Source organism: Corella eumyota, chromosome 4 (assembly GCF_963082875.1).
Source record: "Corella eumyota chromosome 4, kaCorEumy4.1, whole genome shotgun sequence".
Lineage (NCBI taxonomy): Eukaryota > Metazoa > Chordata > Ascidiacea > Phlebobranchia > Corellidae > Corella > Corella eumyota.
In genome coordinates, this window is record NC_137493.1 from 7368102 (window position 1) to 7390657 (window position 22556).

General features: G+C 26.6%; 2 protein-coding genes and 2 pseudogenes across 2 annotated transcripts; 1 reads left to right on the forward strand and 3 right to left on the reverse strand.

Annotated features, from left to right (window-relative positions):
• Positions 1–563: 563 nt before the first annotated feature.
• Positions 564–1450, reverse strand: LOC145750720 (actin-binding Rho-activating protein-like). Its single transcript, XM_082566806.1, has 3 exons — positions 1312–1450; positions 853–1039; positions 564–690 (listed from the first exon to the last, which is right to left on the reverse strand). The coding sequence occupies exons 1-3, from the start codon at positions 1448–1450 to the stop codon at positions 564–566; spliced, it is 453 nt and encodes a 150-aa protein (XP_082422932.1).
• A 1224-nt stretch (positions 1451–2674) lies between these two features.
• On the reverse strand, positions 2675–5970 carry LOC145750721 (uncharacterized; annotated as a pseudogene).
• A 14-nt stretch (positions 5971–5984) lies between these two features.
• On the reverse strand, positions 5985–10551 carry LOC145750722 (uncharacterized; annotated as a pseudogene).
• A 271-nt stretch (positions 10552–10822) lies between these two features.
• Positions 10823–22472, forward strand: LOC145750723 (attractin-like protein 1). The gene is made up of 30 exons (XM_082566807.1): positions 10823–10896; positions 11241–11284; positions 12021–12049; positions 12222–12337; positions 12605–12691; positions 12901–13017; positions 13268–13384; positions 13545–13730; positions 13975–14071; positions 14161–14407; positions 14836–15001; positions 15193–15344; positions 15539–15623; positions 15855–15922; positions 16248–16349; positions 16556–16683; positions 17184–17310; positions 17858–18055; positions 18346–18522; positions 18675–18818; positions 19114–19207; positions 19297–19349; positions 19634–19728; positions 19852–19921; positions 20100–20242; positions 20515–20570; positions 20925–21003; positions 21074–21178; positions 21764–21840; positions 21997–22472. Exons 1-30 carry the CDS (start codon positions 10823–10825, stop codon positions 22202–22204), a joined length of 3441 nt encoding a protein of 1146 aa, XP_082422933.1. The 3' UTR covers positions 22205–22472.
• Positions 22473–22556: the final 84 nt, after the last annotated feature.

Sequence of the window (22556 nt, forward strand, 5' to 3'; positions counted from 1 at the left end):
TGGTATGTTATTCTACATTTTAAAGATTGCAATCTTTTTGGTATGTTACTCAGTCTAAAGCTATGTTGAAAAAGAGTAGTTTTTTTGTATTTTTTTTTATTCTCGATGTGGGAAAGTGGAATGCGCGACTTAATCATAGAGTAACATCAGTTACTCCGACCCAGTCTCGAGTTGCCTTTGGGAGTTTGGGATTTTATAAATTATATTTGCCTGATAATTATGCTGCTGGTTAAGTGCTGGCTTAGCAGGAGTTCATACCGTTTATAGCGTCCTACCCAAGAGTGCTGCAGCATAAGAACAGTGGGGTTAATCAGCACCACGATAAATCACCTAATTATTTTACCTGGTCACCTTTTCTAAACAATAATGTAACTAGCCAAGCTTGTTAAAGTTTTAAGCTGAAATTTATATCTCCTTACTAGTTTGCTGTTTAACAATTGGCCTTCTTTATTTTAATTTATAAATATATTTCACAAGCAGCATAAAAAATTCAATACAAAATATGATTTACAATTTTTTGCAAGAATAACGAAAAGAAGATTCTAGTTTTTGTCTAAAAGAAATTACAAAAGAGTTATTATGACGTCATCATCCCGACGTTGCCACAACATTTCGCCTACAAAATCAACTAAATTGTGTTTTCTGGCTCGTAATAGTATACCAACAAGTTTGCTAGATATTCTTGTGTATCTGCAAAAATAATAAAGGTATTTTAAATTTATAAACCTTAGCCGTTGCATTCGTTATCAAAAATTTTTGGTTTTAAATATCTTATTTGCGCGTGTTTGCAAGATTTTGTATTCACATCGTTTCATGTTTTGTTTTAGAATTAAATTTAAAAAATATCTCTACGTTTCAAATAGTTCTCGAAAGGTGACTTGTATTCGTCCACAAGTGTCTTCTTTTCCCATTGACCTTATAATATAACAAAGTGTGTTCATTTCTTCATAAATTGACTTTTGTGCCCTTTCGCCTCTTTTTGCGGTAAGTCCAACTGGTTGGGCATATTCTGCAGTTCCTTTTATCCATTTTGGGGTTCCTTAAATAAAAATTATGCACCTTAAAATTGTTGTACTTTTTTGATAGCGCTTTATATATATGTGGATTGATTCTTATTACAACCGAAGTTTGTTTGTATGTCAATTTAAGTTTACGTTATACCAGTTAAATCTATATCCGTTACGCTATTCTCATGGGAGACATTTTTATCTTGCTTAATAAAGTACACAACATGTACTTACTTTTAAAATTTTAAACTGCATTTATTTGTAATTTAAGGAAAATTATAGACTATTTATCTATAGAATTTACCTGTGTACCGATCTGAAAAAGGATTTGTCTTTTGTTGTTCAATTAATTCTTCTGCTTTAAGATCCCATTTCGATACTAACGACTGAATAGTGTTAAAGCTATCGTTGCTAACTTTACATTTTAAATTTGATCTTGACATTGCATATGTTAAGCTTTATGCTTGGGTTTAAAAAAATTATTTCTTTTTATTTGCGTTGACTTATTTTTGATTGTTTTCTATTCTACCTTTCTTATAAATGTTAGCTTTAGTCTTTGTTTTATTTTATGCTTGATAACTTAGATGGTAATGACATATTAAAAATATACCCTTGGCTACAAACGTAAACTTTTTTTCACAGCTGGTCATGTCAACAACTAAAGATTAAATATGATTTATTCTTAAGCGTTTGACGTGTTCTTCTCTAAACTGTACAAATTTCAACCTGGTTAAAATCTTACATAAAATTCAATAACCGTATTTGGTTATTAAAAGTAGTATCAAACCAGCATTAAAACTCTTGGCATACATTTTATTTTGCAAAATTGGGTTTATTTAAAGTTAACGTTAAAAGATACAATAACCAAGTTTATATTTTATTGTTGTAAACATTTCTATTTAGGTTGTAGTTTAGGGTAAAAGTATGATAATTTCATTTTTTATTTCACACATACAAATTCAAGTGTAAACAAAAACCAACATATCAAATTTAATCTATTTTTACGCACTACGAAAAAAATAATGTTACAAATAATAAATTCTGAAAATTTAAGATATAAAGTTTTTTCACAAACATTGCATTTATGTGAGATTTTACGACAATTTTTTGATTTATGTGTTCAACTATGAGTTTTTAAATTTAATATTAATTTGAAACAACTTTCACAGTTTGAATATATTTACTTTGAGTATCTTTTTTTAACAGAAAACATTTTCTAATCTTGTAATTTTAAAATTTTTAGAATCAACTGTGTGCAAAAATAGAGTAAGCCTTTAAGGATATTTTTTTATTAACAAGATTTTTTTGCATGAAAATGTTATTTTGCAAGTCAATATAAAGTGAAAGAAATTTAAACTTTACATTAAAATAATGTTGTTGTACATCTAAAATACAGTGTAAAAAATATAATTTTAAAAATTTATTTTAAAGCACTTTTAAACAAAATCAGTTATGTCATTAACTTGAAGATTTTAGATATCTTGTTTTTTTTTATAAAAATTTAATTGGTGTGCTTTTACATATTTGTAATTTCTTTTTCAACCTTACTTTAAGTTGATATTTACTTTGGAAAATTAAAAAAAAAATTGCAGTTAAAGGAAATGCCCTATTTATATTTTAAACCATGCAATTTTAATTTCACCCTTAAAAAGTGCCGTTTATGGCTGTTATAGGTGCATCTTTAGAATATGCTTTCTTTGCCTATCAAAGGTATTGAAAGTCTTTTCACATACATTACACTCGTAAGCTGATGGTATGGTATTGTGAATTCGTTTATGTAGTTTTAATTGCTGTTCTCGATAGAAACTTTTCTTGCAAATATCACAATTTAAGTTTTTTTTTCCAGTGAGGTGATAACAGTGCTTCTTTGCCAGATAAGATTCTCTAAAGGTTTTTCCACATATTTCACATTTGTACGGTTTACTGTTAGTATGGATAAGTTGATGTAATTTTAATTTTCCTTTTCGAGAAAATGCTCGATCACAAACCTGACATTGGTAAGGTCTTTCTTCATTATGAACCGTGTGATGAAGTTTTAGCTGATACTTTGTTAAAAACTTTTTTTGGCAAATGTCGCATTCATGGGATTTAATGCGGTTGTGCCCAAGTTTGTGCATTTTTAGACTGGTTCTGTAAGTGAAAGTTTTCTCGCACACGTTACATTTATATGGCCTCTCTCCTGTATGTATCATTTGGTGTCGTTTTAAACTATCGTTTGTAGTAAAAGCTTTGTTACAAAAGCTGCATTTGTAGTTTTTCTCGCCAGTGTGTATCTGTTTGTGTTTGCGCAAATTGGAATTTACAGAAAACTTCTTATGGCAAATGTCACATTCAAACGGCTTTTCTCCAGTGTGTACTCTAAAATGCCGCTTTATATCATGGGAGGTTTTGAACGTTTTTGGACAGATCTCGCATTTAATTAATTTTTCATTTGTATGAACTATTGAGTGAATTTTCACTTCTCTTGCTGTTTTAAAGAATTTTCACTTCTCTAGCTGTTTAGCCATTTCGCATACATTACATTTATATGGTCTTTTGTTAGTATGCACTCTTTGATGTGATTTAAGGTAAAACCTTAACGAAAACGTTTTTTCACAAAAATCACATTTGTATGGTTTTTCATCAACATGTTTGCTATAGTGAGATTTTAATTCAGATGCTGTGTGAAAACTGTTTTCACAAACTTCGCATTTATGTGGCTTTTTTCCGACGTGTATTCTTCTGTTGTGAAGTTGCAAGCTTTGAAGGGACTTATACACTTTTCCGCAAACTTCACATTTAGAGCACCTTACTGTATGAATTCTGCGATGCCTTTTTACTCCCGCATTTGTATTAAATTCCTTTTTACAAATTTTACAAGTAAATGGGTTTACTTCGGCGTGTGCTACAGAGTGTATATTTAAACCATTTTTTGATTTAAATTTCTTTTCACAAACTTCACAAGTAAATGGTTTTTCTTCGGTGTGAACCTTGGAGTGGCGTTGTGCTTTACTTTTTGTTTTAAACCTTTTCTCACAGATTTCACAAGTAAATATTTTTTCTTCAGTATGAACCTTTATGTTGTTTTCCATAGTGTTTTATGCTGTAAAATAAATTTATGTTAAAACACTTGTTAAACCAATCGAATTGCTTAATCAAAATCTTACTAAGCCTAAGGATTTGTAACATTTCTTTTTTTGTTCTATCCTTTTACTTTATATTGGGTTTATTTCGAAAACAAATATCAAATATTACATTAGTTCGACTTAGTTAGTTTTTCGGCACACTACTCCCGTTAAGTAACTTGTTCAACACAACTCCCAAAAAATACCGTTCTTAGATACAGCTCTACTTTAGTAATACGTATAGGAAACATTTAAGATAAGAAGTTTCAGCTGCAGTAGTTTTTGTATAAGCCAATGCCCTTATGTTGTTTTCTTGGTTAAGACAATATTTTACTTTCTCGAGAATAAAATTTGGAACAAAAGAGTTATACAAACTAAATTGCCAACACGTAAAAATATCGAAATTAAACATATAAATATTTTTAACTTTTGTTAATATATTAATATAAAAATATTGTACATTGTGTTTTATATGTAGTACGTTTTATAATTGTGTTGGTATAAATAACAGAGAGTTTTTCAAGGTATTTTTTTAAATTTATTATTACAAACTTTTTGTAATAATATTCACAAAAACAAAAATATGCACAAACTTTGTTTTGTTATGATTTTTCAAATACATTAAAAATTACTCTCTTTAAAAGTAAAAACTGTTTATACAATATGAAAATATATAGGGATTTTCTCTAATTACAATGTTTTTAAAAAAACAACAGATATCTCGACTTAAAACTAGATATCTCGAAAACTAATCAATTTCAAGAAAAATGCCATCCTAATGCAAGTTTCGATAAATTCCAACATACTAAGGAGACAAACCCTTCGACCACTCAATCCCTTTAGGAATAGTTTTTTTTATAAATTAGTAAAGGCTTACAGAAATAATCCCTTTGTAACCATGTAGTAATACACAAAAATTCCCTTTAAATATATTTTTTTTAAAAAGAAATTGAAAACCTAAAAGTCGAGCTATATTTACCCACGTGGAATATGTACTAGAATTTTTGTTAAATTATGGGGTTTAAATTGTGTATACACATTTTTACACCATGTTTATTTTATAATAAAAAATTTATTTATGTCTAAACAACATTAAAATTTTCTGAATCAACTGTCAGTTAAAATAAAATAAGTATTTAACAATATTATTTTATTCACAAACTTTTTTTTTTATTTTATTTACAAAAAAATTATTGTAAATCACTTTTAAACAAAGTCAGTTATGTCATTAACTTGAGGATTTAAAATATCTTGTTTTATAAACATGTTATTGGTGTGGTTTTACACATCGGTGATTTCTATTCCAACCTTGCGTTAATTTGATATTTTATTTGGAGTAATTTTTTAAAAAATTGCAGTTAAAGGGTATGCCCGATTTATATTTTAAACCATGCAATTTTAATTTCACCCTTAAAAAGTTCTGTTTATTGTTGTTAAATGTGCGTCTTTAATAAATGCTGTTTTTGCTTATTGTAGGTATTAAAAGACTTTTCCCTTGTAAAATGGTAGAGTACCGTGAATTTTTTTATGTAGTTTTAGTAGCCGTTTATGATAAAAACTATTTTTTTTCACATGTTTTACACTTACGGTTTACTGTTAGTATGGATAAGTTGATGTTTTTTTAAAGCGCTTTTTTTAGAAAATTTTTTATTACAAAACTTACATTGGTAAGGCCTTTCTTTGGTATGAACCCTGTAATGCAGTTTCAGATCACCACTTGCTATAAACGTTTTTAGGCAAATATCGCATTCATGGGGTTTAATGCCGAGGTGTCTAAGTTTGTGCCTCTTTAGACTGGTCCTGTAAGTAAAGGTTTTCTCGCAAACGTCACATTTATATGGCCTCTCTCCAGTATGCATACTTTGATGTTGTTTTAAATCATCAGTTGACATAAAAGCCTTGTTACAAAAGCTGCATTTGTGTTTTTTTTTACCAGTGTGTATTCGTTTGTGTCTGCACAAATTAGCATTTACAGAAAACTTTTTGTTACAAATGTTACATTCAAACGGCTTTTTTTTTTTGAACAGATATCACATTTAAATAGCTTTTCACATGTATGTGTCATGGAGTGGATTATCACATCTCTTGCTGTTTTGAATGTCATTTCGCATACATCACATTTATGTGGTCTTTTGTTGGTATGTACTCTTTGATGTGATTTAAGATGCATTTTCAACGAAAAAGTTTTTTCACAAAAGTCACATTTGAATGGTTTGTCATCGACATGTGTGCTGAAGTGTGATTTTAATTTTGCTGCACTGTGGAATCTGTTTTCACAACTTTCGCATTCATGTAACTTTTTACCGACGTGTACTCTGTTGTAGTGTCTTTGTAAGTAACAAGACGACGTATATCTTTTTTCGCAAACTTTACATGTAAAACACTTTTCTGCTGTATGTGTTTTGACATGTTTTTTTAATACGGAATTCGTTTTAAACCTTTTTTCACAAACATTACAAGTAAATTTTTTTTCTTTAGTGTTTTTTTATAGAGTGCGTTTTTGCATTATGTTCTGTATTTAATTTTTTTTCACAGAATTCACGAGTAAGCTTTTTTTCTTCAGTATGAACCTTGTAGTGATAATTATGGTTCGAAATCTTAGATTTCGAAACATATTGTTATTGTCATTATATTTATTATTATTATTATTATTATTATGGTTCGAAATCTTCGATTTCGAAACATATTGTTATTGTCATTATATTTATTGTTTTTATTCTTATTTGACGAATTTTGAAAGACGATAACTTTTGTTCTTTAAAACTAAAAGTTCTAAATTTTTAGTATGTTTGTTATTATCCCAACGAATCGCAAACCTCCTATTAACGACATTTAATTATCACTAATTACTAATTAATATATTTTATTATTAAAATTTAAAGAATAAATTTGCTGAAATTTAAATATGTTGTTGGTATTATTATTTTGTATGTTGCTATTTAAAATGAAGATTTAACTCTAGCTAAATATCGTTTAATCATTATTTTTGTTTTTTTATAAAATAATGAATCAGTGTGAGTTTAACGCTTGAATAATTTAATAGCGTTCTGGTCGCCGTCAAAAATCGTCCTTTTCGCTGTCCATTAAAGTAAAAAATATTGGTTGAAAATTTAAGTAAAATGTTAAAATATAAGTAAAAAATGTGTAAAATTTTTGTTTCAATTGTTTTGTTATTATTATATTTTAATACTTGTTTGATTACTAAAAATTAAGATCGGTATTTTGCTTTTAAATTTAGTTTACTTTTATATTACAATATCAATGAGTGCGTGTTCGCTTGTTAAAATTAGGTTTAAATATAAAAAAGTTCATATTTAAATTTATAATTTAATTAATAAACCTACTAAATAAATTATATTCATTAAAAAGAATCAAACAATTTCGAACCATATTTTATTTATCAAATAAATCTAGTTGTTTTTATTCTTATTTGACAAATTTTGAAAGACGATAACTTTTGTTCTTTAAAACTAAAAGTTCTAAATTTTTAGTATGTTTGTTATTATCCCAACGAATCGCAAACCTCCTATTAACGACATTTAAATGTCACTAATTACTAATTAATATATTTTATTATTAAAATTTAAAGATTAAATTTGCTGAAATTTTAATATGTTGTTGGTATTATTATTTTGTATGTTGCTATTTAAAATGAAGATTTAACTCTAGCTAAATATCGTTTAATCATTATTTTAGTTTTTTTATAAAATAACGAATCAGTCTGAGTTTAACGCTTGAATAATTTAATAGCGTTCTGGTCGCCGTCAAAAATCGTCCTTTTCGCTGTCCATTAAAGTAAAAAATATTGGTTGAAAATTTAAGTAAAATGTTAAAATATAAGTAAACAATGTGTAAAATTTTCGTTTTAATTGTTTTGTTATTATTATATTTTAATACTTGTTTGATTACTAAAAAATTAAGATCGGTATTTTGCTTTTAAATTTAGTTTACTTTTATATTACAATATCAATGAGTGCGTGTTCGCTTGTTAAAATTAGGTTTAAATATAAAAAAGTTCATATTTGAATTTATAATTTAATTAATAAACCTACTAAATAAATTATATTTATAAAAAAAATCAAACAATTTCGAACCATATTTTATTTATCAAATAAATCTAGTTAAAATTACTACTCTTCTTTTTTATTGTCTCAAATTCATTACTTTTTAGGTTGTTTTTCATAATGTTTTATTCTGTAAAATAGATATATGTTGAAACAAGTAACTGTTTTTACAAAATTATACATTATAGAGTTATGTTTTCAACGTTACTTTCATTCTATTTCTTTGCTTTATGTAAGGATTATTTTAAAAACCATTGTCAAATATCACATTAATGAAACATCTCAGTAAGTTTTTTAGCACACTACTTTCATTCAGTAACTTGTTCAGCACATTACTACCAAAAATACTGTTTTTCGTTACAGTTTTTTTGTAATAATGTGTGCAGGAAACTATCAAGATATCGAGTTTCAACAGCATAAGTTTTTGTATAAGCCAATAACCATACGTTGTTTACTTGGTTTAAACGGCATTTTACTTTTGTAAGAGTAACATTTAGCGTAAAACAATCAATCAAACTTAATCGTCTATACTTTTTAACAGTGTTTTTAATCTTTGTTAATATAACAAAAAAAAATCGTTTACTTTGAGTTTATATTTACTTGGTTTAGGCCTAGCTGTATGTATTTCTAAATATTTTTTAATTTATTGATACGAATGTTTTGTAAAAAATGACAATATGCAAAGAAACAAACAATTTATTATCTTATTCACAACTTTTTTTATAACAAACTCCCAAACTTTTATTTTTGATAAAAAATTTAAAAAGAAAAAGTAGTGGCTTGCAAAGTTTATTCCTTTGTCACCTTACTGTTTTAGGAATAAATGTTGTTTAAAACCTGAAATTCGAGCTAAATTTACACACGTGCTAAATTTAATACTGGAATTTTTGTTACAAAAAGGTTGATTTATTTATTGTATACATATTTTTACACCACGACAATTTTATAACAACAATTCAATTTATTTTTATTCGTAATTAAAAAATACTAGTTTCATTTATTTTGCAAATAATTTCACAAAAAGTTTTAAAGCAATTTGACAACGATGTTGTTAAAATAACATGTGCCATTTTATCCAATATTTTCGTAGTTTGTAATTAGTCCAAAAGAGTTTTCACAAACACGGCATTAATAATGTTTGCTCGGTTTATATGTTAAACTATAAGCTATTAAGTCTGATATTGTTATGAAACAACTTTCACAGTCCTAACATTTGTGGAGTTTTACGCCCTTTTGAAGTGCCCTTTTTGTTCATTTTTACTATAAGTTTATGCCTTTTATATATTGCTTGTGATAAAAACTTGTTTTGCAAATTTCACACTTAAATGTTTTTTCTCACTTAGGTAAATAACAATGTCGCTTTGCATTATCTTTAGTTCTGAAAGATTTTTCACACACTTCACATTAGTATGGTTTATTATTAACGTGATTAAATTGATGTCTTTTCAAATTCGAAGCTTGTGAAAATGCTTTATGGCAAACATCACATTGGTAAGGCTTTTCTTCTGTGTGAACCCTTGTATGTAATTTTAATTCTTGTGCAGTTTTAAACGCTTTCTTGCAGGTATCACAATTGTGAGATTTTGTACCGACATGTATTAGGTAGTGTTTTTTTTAAATCTCCTGGCGTTTTATAAGCTTTGTCACACATACTGCATTTATGGGGCTTGGTGAGACTGTGTGTTAGTTTATGGGTTCCTAAATTTTCTGGGAAAAATATTTGTCACAAACTTCGCATTGGAATAATTTTTCCCCGGTATGAACTGTATGGTGACGTTTTAAATATGCTGCTGTTTTAAAATTCTTCTCGCAAATCTGACACTTGTGTTTTTCCGTGAAGCTTTTATTGTGAGTTGTTTTGTGATGTAAGTTTAACTTTGAACGAACTACAAACGCTTTTTCACAAATTTCGCATTGATAAGGTTTAATTCCGTCGTGATATCTGTGATGTATTTTTAATTCTGTGGAGGTTTTAAAATCCTTTTGGCAGACTTCACATGTGTATGGCTTTTGTCCGGTATGTATCCTGTAATGCCGTTTCAAATCACTTCTCGTTTTAATTTTTTTTTCGCAAACCTCACAATCGAAATTTTTTTCATCTGAATGTGTCAACTCGTGCATCTTTAAATTATATTTGGCTTTAAATGTTTTTTTACATAAGTTACAGTTAAAGGATTTTTCAACTGTGTGTACAACATTATGTTGGTTTAAAGAATATTGGTTTTTAAAAGTTTTTTCGCAAATATTGCACTTGTACTTTTTGTCTGTTGAATGTATTTTAAGATGTACTTCTAACTTGGCAGCCGTTTGAAATGTTTTCTCACATACACTACAACTATGAGCTTTCTTTTTGGTTGCATCTTTTTTACTTACCATTTTATTATAAGTTGTCTCAATATATGTTTAACAATCTATAAAATAAAATAAGCTGTATTACATTTTGGTTTTTAAACAAGTCGGCTGGCAATCGATTTAAAAAAACAGCATATGGGCCTACCCCCTGACATAGGCTAAGTTTGCAACTTTCTGCATACCAGAATTTAATTGTAGTTAAGCGATTTAAATGTTAAGTCTTTATAAATACCTGCCTAATCACCTTTGTTGGTAAGTTTTTTATACACTTTCTTTAAGAAATCTAGTAACAAAAATGCGACGTGAATATAAATTTATTAGGAAGAATTATTACAACTTGGGTAATTTAAAAGCATCAATAGCTTTTAGGTATGTTGTTAAAATTGCAATAAATTTCTATAACTACACGTAATTAAAACTAGACTTATCCTTTATGTTAAACATTTAATAATTAATTTGCGACAATTAATTAAGTTTTTATAAAAAAAAGGACCATGCTCGTTTTGTCTAGACACTTTGCAGCAAAGATTAAAACCCCTTTTTATCGCATGTCTTTAAATTCTGTTTGTTTACATGTTAGAGCCTTGTTCACAATACATTTTAATTAGATTCAATGCTTTTTTGCTAATAAAGTGTAACAAATATAAACCTGTAGCGGTCTTTGTCGACCCAATCGGAAGGTTTTATCAAAGTTAATTGTTTTTCTTAACTAGGTATAATAACTTTGCTGCTGGTCAGGATATCTCAAAATCCAAAAGTACAACTGCTTTGTAGGAAGGCATAAGTAAACTGTTTTCAAAAAGAATAACAAAGGATCGAATCTCATGTCAAAAGCAAACCACAGATTTTAAAAACAAGTTTAAGATTGAAAGACATATCAAAATAGAAGTTAATATAAGGTTTTGATGAAATTAAAAAACAATAACTAAAATAATTCCCACCAAATGTGAAATAATTAAATATAATTGTCTTTAATGTTAACAAAAGATTAGCTTATGCACAATAAGCCACAACCTGTTCTTACAGTGCCTTATCTTTTTTTAACAAAGTTGTTAGTTTTGGGTAATATACTCTCAAGGTTACATTTTTTGTATTTGTATATTTTATCTTTCTTGGCACCTCAGCTTGCTTACCCTTTGTGTTATTATTTAAGTTGAATTTAGATTTTCTGTGTAAGCTTTTTTTTGTTATATTAACTGTTTTCTGTATATGGTTTGTATTTGACGTTTAATGCTGTTTAAATAAGACTGTTGTTATAATAGGTAAAAATATTAATAAAAAAACATTTTTGCATGTTTTTTCAACATGTAATAAAACCTTATTCTTTATTGTTGTTTAGTTGGGGATAAACGTAGATCAGTGGGAAATTGTAAGTCGTCTGCTATGTTTTGATTGTGACGTCATTAGCTCACGTGTTTTATTTGTTTACTTTTTCAAAACGCACAGGTTCGCTTATTAGCTTTTAGTTAAACAGTAACTTTTACATTACTCAGAATTACAAAATGTTATTACTTTAGTTAAAGTAAATAATAAGTGTAATGCACTTATTTTTTTTAAAAATCTTACTTTTTTCGTTCTTGCAAGTTATTTTTCAGGTATCTTTTATCTGTCACTTAAATATACTAAACTTAAATATTGTTTAGTTATACATTAATTGCTTGGAAGTTAAGTTTATATAATTTGTTTATATTTAGGTTAATTCGTGTGACATTGATTCTTGTGGAAGTAATGGATTTTGCTTAAATGAAAAATGTGTTTGCAATGAAGGCTTTTCTGGGGAGAAGTGTCAGCACTGTGAAGGAAGATTCATGTATATATGTTTAATTACAATTTTTTAAAGTATTTTTTACTAGATTTTTAGTTTTTAAAAATATCTCATTTAAAGACTGAATATTTGAGCTTTTTGGAAACTGGGTTTGAATATTTGCAAGAAAATTATTATCATTTATTATAATAGTTAAGGTATTAGTGATACTTTTTTTAATAAATTTTTAATAATTTTTTTACTTTATTATTTTTGTAGTTTAAATTTACAAAATAAATAGTGTTTATCATTATATATATAATGTTTTTTTAGAATAACAAACGACAATGGAACGTTTCATAACTCAGACTCAGAATCTCATCTAAGTAATTGTTTTGGGTTTATCAAACCAGATAATATGTAAGTTATATAGTTTTAATAAAACAATAAATATAAAATTTGTTTTGTTAAGATACCAAAAAAAACTTCAAGCTTTAAGGCATTTTGAATTTTACTTTTTATGGTAATACCATATTTTAATTTATATAAAAAGTAATTCATTTTTTTTGTTGTAAAAAAACGACCATTAATAAAATATTACTTGATTAACAATTTTTTTTTTTTTGCAGCTCTGAAAATGAGACTTTGCATTTAAGTTTTCCTGATATTTTAAGTTCTTGTGCTTGCGAGTATCTGAATGTTTATGATGGAGATTCTATTCATAGCCCTTTGCTTGCTACTTTTCAGTAAGTCAAACAAATTGTATTTTATTAGCTGTTTAGGTTAAATCTTCACATCTTCTAACTAAACCATACCTTTTTGGTATATTGATAATAATACCTTTAGTGAGCCAAAAAACAATTGTAAAAAAAATTATAAAATTACCTCATTAATAGTATTTAAAGTTTTTTCATTTTTATGCTGGTTTCTGCCTTATTCTATCAACAAAAATTAAGATAAAAGGTTTTTAAACTAAATTTAGTTATTTTTTAATAGAGGGGATGTTTTACCATCACAAGTAACCGAAGTGATTTCCAGTACAGGAACTGTGACTTTACAATTTCCAAACAATGAAAACTTTTACCACGATCAAGGATACAAAATAAATTATTGGTCAGTTTTTTAATAAAAATTAAAAAATTATTTCATGCAACTTTAAAGACTTATTAACTAAAATAAAACAGCAAATTTTTTTCAAAATTTAATGTTTGAAACAAATGTATATACAGTAGATTATACTATGATAAAATTAAATTTAAAGATATGTATACAGGGTAGAACCAAACAACTTAGATATGGATATTAAGTCAAATAGGAATGGTTCGTGGGAGAGTTATGCATGGCCAATTTTACTTAACAAGGGACGGGCATCAACTGCTATGGTTTTGGTGGAAAAAAAATTATTTGTTTTCGGGGGACAAATGTTTGGTTTTATAGAGAGTGGTGACATATTTTTAAGGTAGGTTTACTATCATGGTGATGTTAAAAACTGTAATCTTAAAAAGTTATTTTTGTTTGAAAAAATTGTATTTAATAAACTAAAAAAAATTCTTTTAAAATAAAATTACCCTTTCTAAGACACCTTTCTATTTTTTTCTCTAATTTTTGATTATATATATGTTTTTTATTTGCTAAAATCAAGTTATGCATAAGGCATTTGCATTTATTATGGTGATAAATAATTTTAAGAGATGTTTTTATAGTTTAAATGTTTCTTCACTTGAATGGGAACCTGTTATAGTAAATAAAGCTTCCACCAAACCTTCATTGAAACATGATCACACAATGGTGTATTACAATGTGAGTATTCTTGAATATCAAATTTTATAAAAAAATTTTGTTAATATTTCAAATTGCCTAAAAATGAACAACATTTTTTGTTATCTTAGAACACTTTGCTTGTATTTGGGGGCATGAACCCAATCCACGAAATCACAAATGAATTGTGGGAATTTAACATTAACCAATCAGAATGGAAAGAAATTAAGACAAGTGAAAATGTCACAATCCAACCGCCTCCTCTGATTGGTCACTCAGCTCATGTGATCACAAAAAATGGGCGGGATTTAATGTTAGTGTTCTTCGGTTATCACCGAAAGTGGAAAATTAATCCTTTTGTGTTTGAATATAATCTAGGTAAGACAGTTATATTAGCATTCTGTTAAAAGTAAAGGTTGCATTGTTAAAAGTTTAAATTCTGTAACTAATAAATTAAAAATTCTGTAAGTTAAGAAAAAGTATATATAATTTTTAACTGATTTTTATTGTAATATATATTTTAACTTGATGTAAAAAAACTGACTTTACAACTTGATGTAAAAAGACTGAGTAACATATACTACCCTTACTCAGTCTTAAATTTCTTTATTAGTTTTATATGCATTGATCTTGATACCCATTAATTGGTTTGTGCTTTGCCCGTGGCAAATCTAAGTACCACCTGTAGCTCTTTGGAGGCAGTGGAAATCAACCCTAGAACTTTATGTAGTAAAATCAAGGGTTTTAATTAAGACAACAAACTAAGGTTATTGATACAATCTGATAATTTTTTAACTGTTTTACAGAAACACAAGAATGGAGTAAATTAAACACAACAGGAGCAATCCCTAAAGCTACTTATGGTCATGGTTCTGTGTTGGATGATAAGAACAATGTGGTTTATTTACATGGTGGATTAAACAATGAGCTTAAGAGCAGCCTCTACTTATTTGATGTTAAAACAAGCACTTGGTATATAAATATTATTAAAACAAATTTTTTTTTTTTTTCAAACTTTTTCAATTTTCAACTAACTTTTATTTCTGTGATAATGTAAAATATTTAATAATTTTTTTTTAATGGTTTAATGCTTCAATCTATCTGAAAAGTAACTTTAATTTAGTTTCTTGGTTTTTTTAACACTATCAATTACAATATTCTAGGACTGTTTTAATGTCGTCGCCAGAGAATAGATATCTACATTCGATGTCACTTTTGAATGAAAATCTTGTTATTTATGGTGGAAATGTTCAACGTAGTAATGTAGAGTCTTGTGAACCTTGTAATGTAATCTCAACCCTTTCATATAACATTGGTAAGTGAAAAAATTTTTTTTTTAAATTGAAATAAATATCCAGATATAATATTTTTCATGGAGTGGTCTTTTTTATTGTTTTCTAAATTTTGGTTACATTATGTAATAATTCATTTTGTTTAAATATAAAAATTTTAAATTTGTTGCTACCTGTATTTTATGTAGATTTGTAATATAATTTTTATGTTTAACAGAATGTAGTGAATGGTCTGAAATAAAACAAGATCTTTTAATTGCCAGTTCAAGATATGGACAATCTGCTGTTCAACTTAATTCCACGTCAGTATCTAAAATATTTAAGATATTTGCATTTGTTATACAAAATATCAGAATTTTCTAAAATCTTAACAAATTTACTTGTAAAAATTAGTTTATTGTTTAAAAAATCCCAAATTTTTTTTTACATATCTAATTTCATTTTTTATTAAAAAAAATAAATTATTAACAGAAATAAATTCAAAATAGCTAATTTCAAAAAAAAAAAATTGTTTTAAAATAATTATTTTTTAGTTCAATGTTGATATACGGGGGTTATGATAGCACGATGAATAATGATATCATCCTTTATACACTCCCAGGTAACTTATTAACTTTGTTTGTTTGTGGATACAGTATTTGTACATGTCGTAAAATCAACAAATATTAAACTTTATGAGTTGGTTACATACCCATTTCAATTTTTGTTTGAAATTTTCTATTTAATATTTTATTGGTTTATTTTAAACAACAACTAACTGTAATTTACATTATTTATTTCTTGTTAATATTTATTTTGTCTATTTTAACAGACTTTTTAAATATTATTTTAGTTTTTGGATTTTGATTAATTAAATTAATACTACAGTACTGTCAGTACTGTTAAATTTAACAAAATTTTATTTTATATATTCTACTTATTAATAGAACCCACTACTGAATGTTTGAATAGAAATGAAAGTGAGTGCTTTAATCAAACTGAATGTATTTGGGATGGTTCTAATTGTACTGAACAAATATGCAAACAAAGTGAGTTTTTGTGTATTACGATATATAAAAAATTAATAAAATTTAATAATTTTTGTAAATGTGAATTTTTATTACATTTTTGTGAATTAAAGCACATATATGCTGTTTTAAATTATAATAAATGCCATACAATTTTTGATATGCCTACATTGAAAAATATGCATTTAATAATAATTTACTTAATGGTAAAACTGTCAATATTGTAGATACAACTCTAACATGTGATGAGATATGCAAGTCATCAACTGGTTCTTGTCATAATTGTTTGTCAACGGAATGTTCTTGTTGTGTTGATGACAGCACTGATACTTGTTACTATAATAACTCATTTTGTGTAAGTACAAATTAATTTAACCAATTGTAGGTTGAATTTATTTATAAAAACAAGTTCCTTCGTTAAATTTATTTTTATTGATTGATAGATGCCTAAGGTAAACTATATTTTATTTAATTATAAAAAAAACACCTGACCACATAAGGCTATGAGTTCGACTCTCACAGCCTTCATGCAATACTGCTCTTCAGTTAGGCACAATAAATGGTCTTGCAAACCCAAAAGCTGATTAACTAGTTAATTTTTGTGCCATTGTAATAAAAAAATTGCTGAAGGCAATTTAAGACTGGGTTGGGCCAACAAACTTTACCCTATGTAGTTTGTTGAGTCGAGCCTCCTATACAAATAAATAGATGAAAAATACCGCAGTATATAAAATATAATATTTTAAATTTTAAAGAAACTATTTTATTATTAAATGTAAAACCACATTCAATTAAAACTTTGCTGATGTATGTGTCACTAAATAAATAAATAAATGTTAATTTTTAACATTTCAGGGTAATAATTCTATTACAACATGTGATGATAATGGTGTGGAGTATTGCAATCAATTTCAGGATTGTTTTACTTGTTTTGAATCAGGTTGCAACTGGGATTATCAAAATCATTGGTGTGACTTGACAAGTAAGAAATTAAATCATGTTATCGGTTAACAATTCGTAAAAAAAAATTTCGATAAATTTGGGCATGTAGTTTTTATTATTTAATGTGTTTGTTTTTATTAGGTTTTTAAATTTTTATTGTATGGAAATTTTTTTATTTTCTCGATCCTTGATTAATATTTAACCAAAAATATTTTCATCATTAAGTTAAGGTATTTTTATGGACATTTTCCTTTGTCTGTGGTGTTTTAAAATTTAAAATAAATAGGTGTGGTACGTATAGTAACAAAATTCATTGGCATGATAGCAGTTACATTTTTTAATTTATTTTCAAAACAATTTTTTTTAATATTTTGTAATGTTTTTATTGTATTTTTATAAAAAATATTAAAAAAGAGCCAGTTAGGTTTTGTAAACAGTTAAGTTTTTTATTTAATATTTTTATGAAAGTTGTTGTAATAAAAGTTGTTGTAAAAAAAAAATTGTAATAAAAGTATTTCTACCAGTAACCTGTTACTTTTATTTTTGCTTCGTTTTTAAAATATTATTAATTTTTTTTTGTTTTATAGAAAACCGAACAGATTGGACATGTCCTTCCACTTGTTTAGATTTTACAAACTGTCATGATTGTGTTGTTAAAAGTTGTGAACAATGTGATTGTGAGTGGTGTGAAACAACACAAACATGTCAACCTATTGTTAACCAGAAAGCATTCGATTCTTACAATACTTGCCCTTACTTTGTCAAACAAGAAGATCAATGCACAGGTATGTTTTACTTATAAGTTGAGTTTTTGGGTTTAATTTTTGCTGCCTGCTAGTCAAATTTATTTTTAATGAAGTATAATATCAGGTTTAAAGTTTAAAAGGTTTTAAAGAGATATTTACATTAAAACTTTACCCCCAAAATCATAGTGTTCTTTTTCTCTTAAATTTATGCATGTTACTTCAACTTGATAAAAGACTTTGTTACTTAAAAGTATAATTAAAAATTATATTTTTTAAAAAAAATTCTTTTCATACAATATGGATCCTTTTTAAAAAAAAATTGATCTCAGATGATCCATGCTCGAAATTTGAGTCATGTGATTCCTGTTACCAGGACGACAGATGTGGATGGTGCGATCTTGGAAGCAATACTGGATTTGGGTCATGCTCGGTTGGAAACGATCAAGGTCCATTGAACGCATCGCTTTGTCCTTCCAGCGAGATGTGGCATTTCATGAAATGTCCAGGTGAAAAAAAAAAGAAAAAAACGTGAAATTTTTTTTAGTTGGTTTTAGGTTAGCTTGCTTTGGGTTTTAAATTTATTATGAATTATAGAACTTGTATTAAAAACATTAAAAATAAGATTAAAAAATTGAACCCTAGGTTTTAAAATTTACAGAATGTCAATGTAATGGACATAGTACATGCGAGGAAGATGAACCAGCAGTTTGTAGCAACTGTACTGAAGGTACAAGTGGTGAATTTTGTCAATTTTGTGATCAGTTATATTATGGAGATGCCATAAATGGAAACAACTGCACAGGTAACATTTTATTATTTTATTGTTTTTTAATTTTTTGAAATCCATTTTTGATTTTTATTACCAATATGTTTATTTAACTATTATTTATATATGTTTAACGATAAAATCACTTACCTTATAATGAAAGTGATTTATTAGTTTTTTTTTTTGATTTAATAGTTTCTACATTTAATTTTTTGCTGTTTTAACCTACTACAGCTACTGCAGTAACGATTATATTTTAAGTAATCTTATTATACAAAATTTTTTTCATTTAGGTATTAACGATTTTTTTAATAAATAATATTTTTTATAGAATGTGAATGCAATGATCATGCTTTAGAATGCAGCAAAACAGCTGGAATCTGTAACTGTTTCGTTAAGGGAATTATTGGCAAAAATTGTGACCAGTAAGCAAAACTTTTACTTTTAAAATAAACAATTTAAGCGTACTTAATTTATATGCATAATTCTTTACATAAAATGTTTTGTATTTTAGATGCTCTAATACTTTGGGTTATTTTGGAGATGCGGAAAATGACACATGTTATTGTAAGTATATTTTATGTTATTTAATTGAAAATCTTTCTTATTTTTTAGGCTATATGTTTTATGTGGTAATATATAAAGTTATTTTACTTAGTACTTCATACTATTTGTTTGTAACAGTAATTACTTTTTCAAGTCTTAATTATTGTTATAACCTAGTGTAGCAATTAAGCAGTTTAGGTCTTAGTTTAATATTTGCTATTTAAAATGTATTTAAGTTATTTTTGCACATGATATTAAATAAATATTTGAACAGTTATCAAATGTTATCTTTTTTATTGTTTCAGATAACATAAATGTAATGACAAAATATTCCTTTCTCTTAACCCCTTCTCCTGACGAAAAAGTATCTCAAATTAATTTTGATAGTTGTCCTATTAGGGTAAGTGGTATTGTTAACAAAATTTTAATTATTAAAAAACCTTTTATGGAATAAAATAATAAAGTAATAGTCAACAGAATATTTTGTTTGTAATTTTAATAATTTTTGTTTTTTTTTCTATAGGAAAGTTCTATTGAAGTAAATATTCAAACTAACAGTCCGATTGATTTAGTTATAGCAGTAAATTCAACAAGTAAATCCATTTTTTCATATATTTCACCATTTTTTAAAATTCTAAGGTTTTAACTACATCTTGAACGCATAAAAAAAAGAATATTTTATTTTCTTGTTTGTACTTTTTATTTTTATTTATGCTAAATTTTTATAAATTTTTCCTTAAAAACAACTAATTTTTTTTTACTTTAACATAGATTCAAATGAAACAGTAGTGACAATAATATACAATACAACCTATGTTGTTTATATGTTGGATGAAAGTGATTTTGCTTTCGGTAATAAACAATCCTGTGTTAGAATTTATGTCACTGATCTTGGACAAACAAGTTCATTTGTTGTAAGTTGAAGAAATATTTAAATAAAAGAAATTTTTATTTTTTTTTAAATAAATTATTTTTTTTTAAATTTATTAAGATTTTAGATTATCAAAAGTAGACTTTAAAAAATGAGTTAAATTTTAAAACAGGCTACGTACATATTAAGGTTAACCATGTATTAGCCAGCTTAAATTTAACAAAATATATTTTGGCTAAAACACTAAATTATTAGTTTATAAAATTTAAATCACTAAAAAATGTTGTTAACTTTACTTTATTTTATTTTAATAAGATTTGGTTGTACCAGTCTGGTCCTAGTATAGGCCTAATTGTGGCCATATTTTTGTTGTAAGTAAAACCCACAAAAATATCAACCAAAAAATCAGCCAATTAATTAATTTAATTTGATACAGTAATTTGCAGCACAAGTTATTAAAAATGTAATTTGGGATTATTGATAAATAATATGGAATCATCTAATTCTATACTTGGAATCATCTAATTCTGTAATTGTGATATCATTTTTATAAACAATTTTTAAAATTATTAGTTTATAAATATTGGTTGTTATAATTAATTGTAAGATGCAGCTTATATAATAGCTTTTTATAGATTTTAAGTTACGATAAATGACTGGTTATATTTATGTTGTTTAAAGCAAAATATTTGTTTAATTTTTTTACTAATTGTCTGGTTTTGCAGGTGTTTTCTAACTTTACTTATTATAGCTGGTATTGTATGGAGAATTAACATTGTTTGTGTAAGAAGACGTCGTATAAGGGTTTGTAACTTTAATTTTATAATGTCCAAAAAGAAAACTAATTTCAATAAATTAAAACTTGTTATTTTAGCAAGTTATAATAGAAAGAGAAGTGAGGGCTGCTCGACCATTTATGACAATCCATTTTGAATATTCAAAGGATGATGAAGAAGATACAATTGATTTAATGCAACAAGTAAAAAAAATATTTTTTCTAAATCTAAGCATTTTGGATTACTAACCCATTTTTTTTTTTTGTTTTTTTTTTTTGTATATATCTTTATTCTCGTGGAAAAGTCGAATGCGCGACTTAAACATAGAGTAACATGAGTTACCCCGACCCAGTCTCGAGTTGCCTGTGGCAGTTTGAAATATTATACATTATAATTGCCTGATAATTATACTGCTGATTAAGTGCTGGCTCAGCAAGAGTTCATACCGTTTATAGCACCTTACTCAAGAGCGCTGCAGCATGAGGTCAGTGGGGATTGAACCCACGACCCCATGTGTGGAGTAGCAAGTGTTTTTACTACTTCACCACGCTGCCGGTTTGTTTATATAGCTCTGACTCTACAGTCATAAACAGGGTTAGAATTATATATTTTCTGCTAAAGTAGCACACTGTCTCAAATTAAATTAAAAATTAATATTTTTAAATTTTAGTCAATTTTTAGTCAAAGGTTTAAGTCAATTTTTGATAGCAAATTTTTGTTGTTGAAGACGTAGTTAATATTTTTTCTCAGTTTACAGGCCTTTTTAACTATAATGTGTTTTCGTGCAGGCTGTAAGCATTATCTCAGAAGAAACCTGTTCAAATGGAACAGCTTCTGTTTATTCAACTCTGCTTTTATTGCCAGGGTAAAAATTAAATATTTAATATCTTGTAAATATTGTTAATAAATTTTGTGGAATATTTAATCTTCAAAATTTAATGCATTTAAAAAAATCATTTCTTTTATTTATTTTTTTTCAAAGTTTATAGTTTTCCTAAATGTTTTTTTTTTACCGATTTAGAGATCATTTAGTTCAGTCAACACTTGCCATTGGAAGTTGCCTTGCTTCCTCTCCTGACCATAAAATCAAGCAAAATACCAAACAAAATGGAGATGAGTCAAATTCAACAAAATCAAATCTGATAAATAATGTTTTTTCACATGTTCCATTTCGACGAAGAAACCAATCTGGTGGTTTTGATAACCCAGTGTTCCATATGGGAAACTGATTTTTTGGAATTTTTGTAAATTTTAGCCATTTTGTAAATTTTAATTCAGAAATTAACTGCTGGTTTAATATATTAAGGCCTAAGAATGTTGTTGTTTTAATTTTGAAAGCTACTTCTTTAATATATTAAAATTGTTGTAGTATAACGTTTTATAGACAGAATTCAACGTTATATAGACAGAACTAAATTATGTATCACCTTTTTTGTATATTTATTGATTATTTTTTGTCTGTGAAACCAAATTGTTTTTGTAGGTAATTTCTTTAATTTGTTATGCAATTTTTGAATTATTGTGCTGTTTTTTAATAAGTTATAATAAAAAAAGTGTTATATATTTATAATGTAGTGTAAA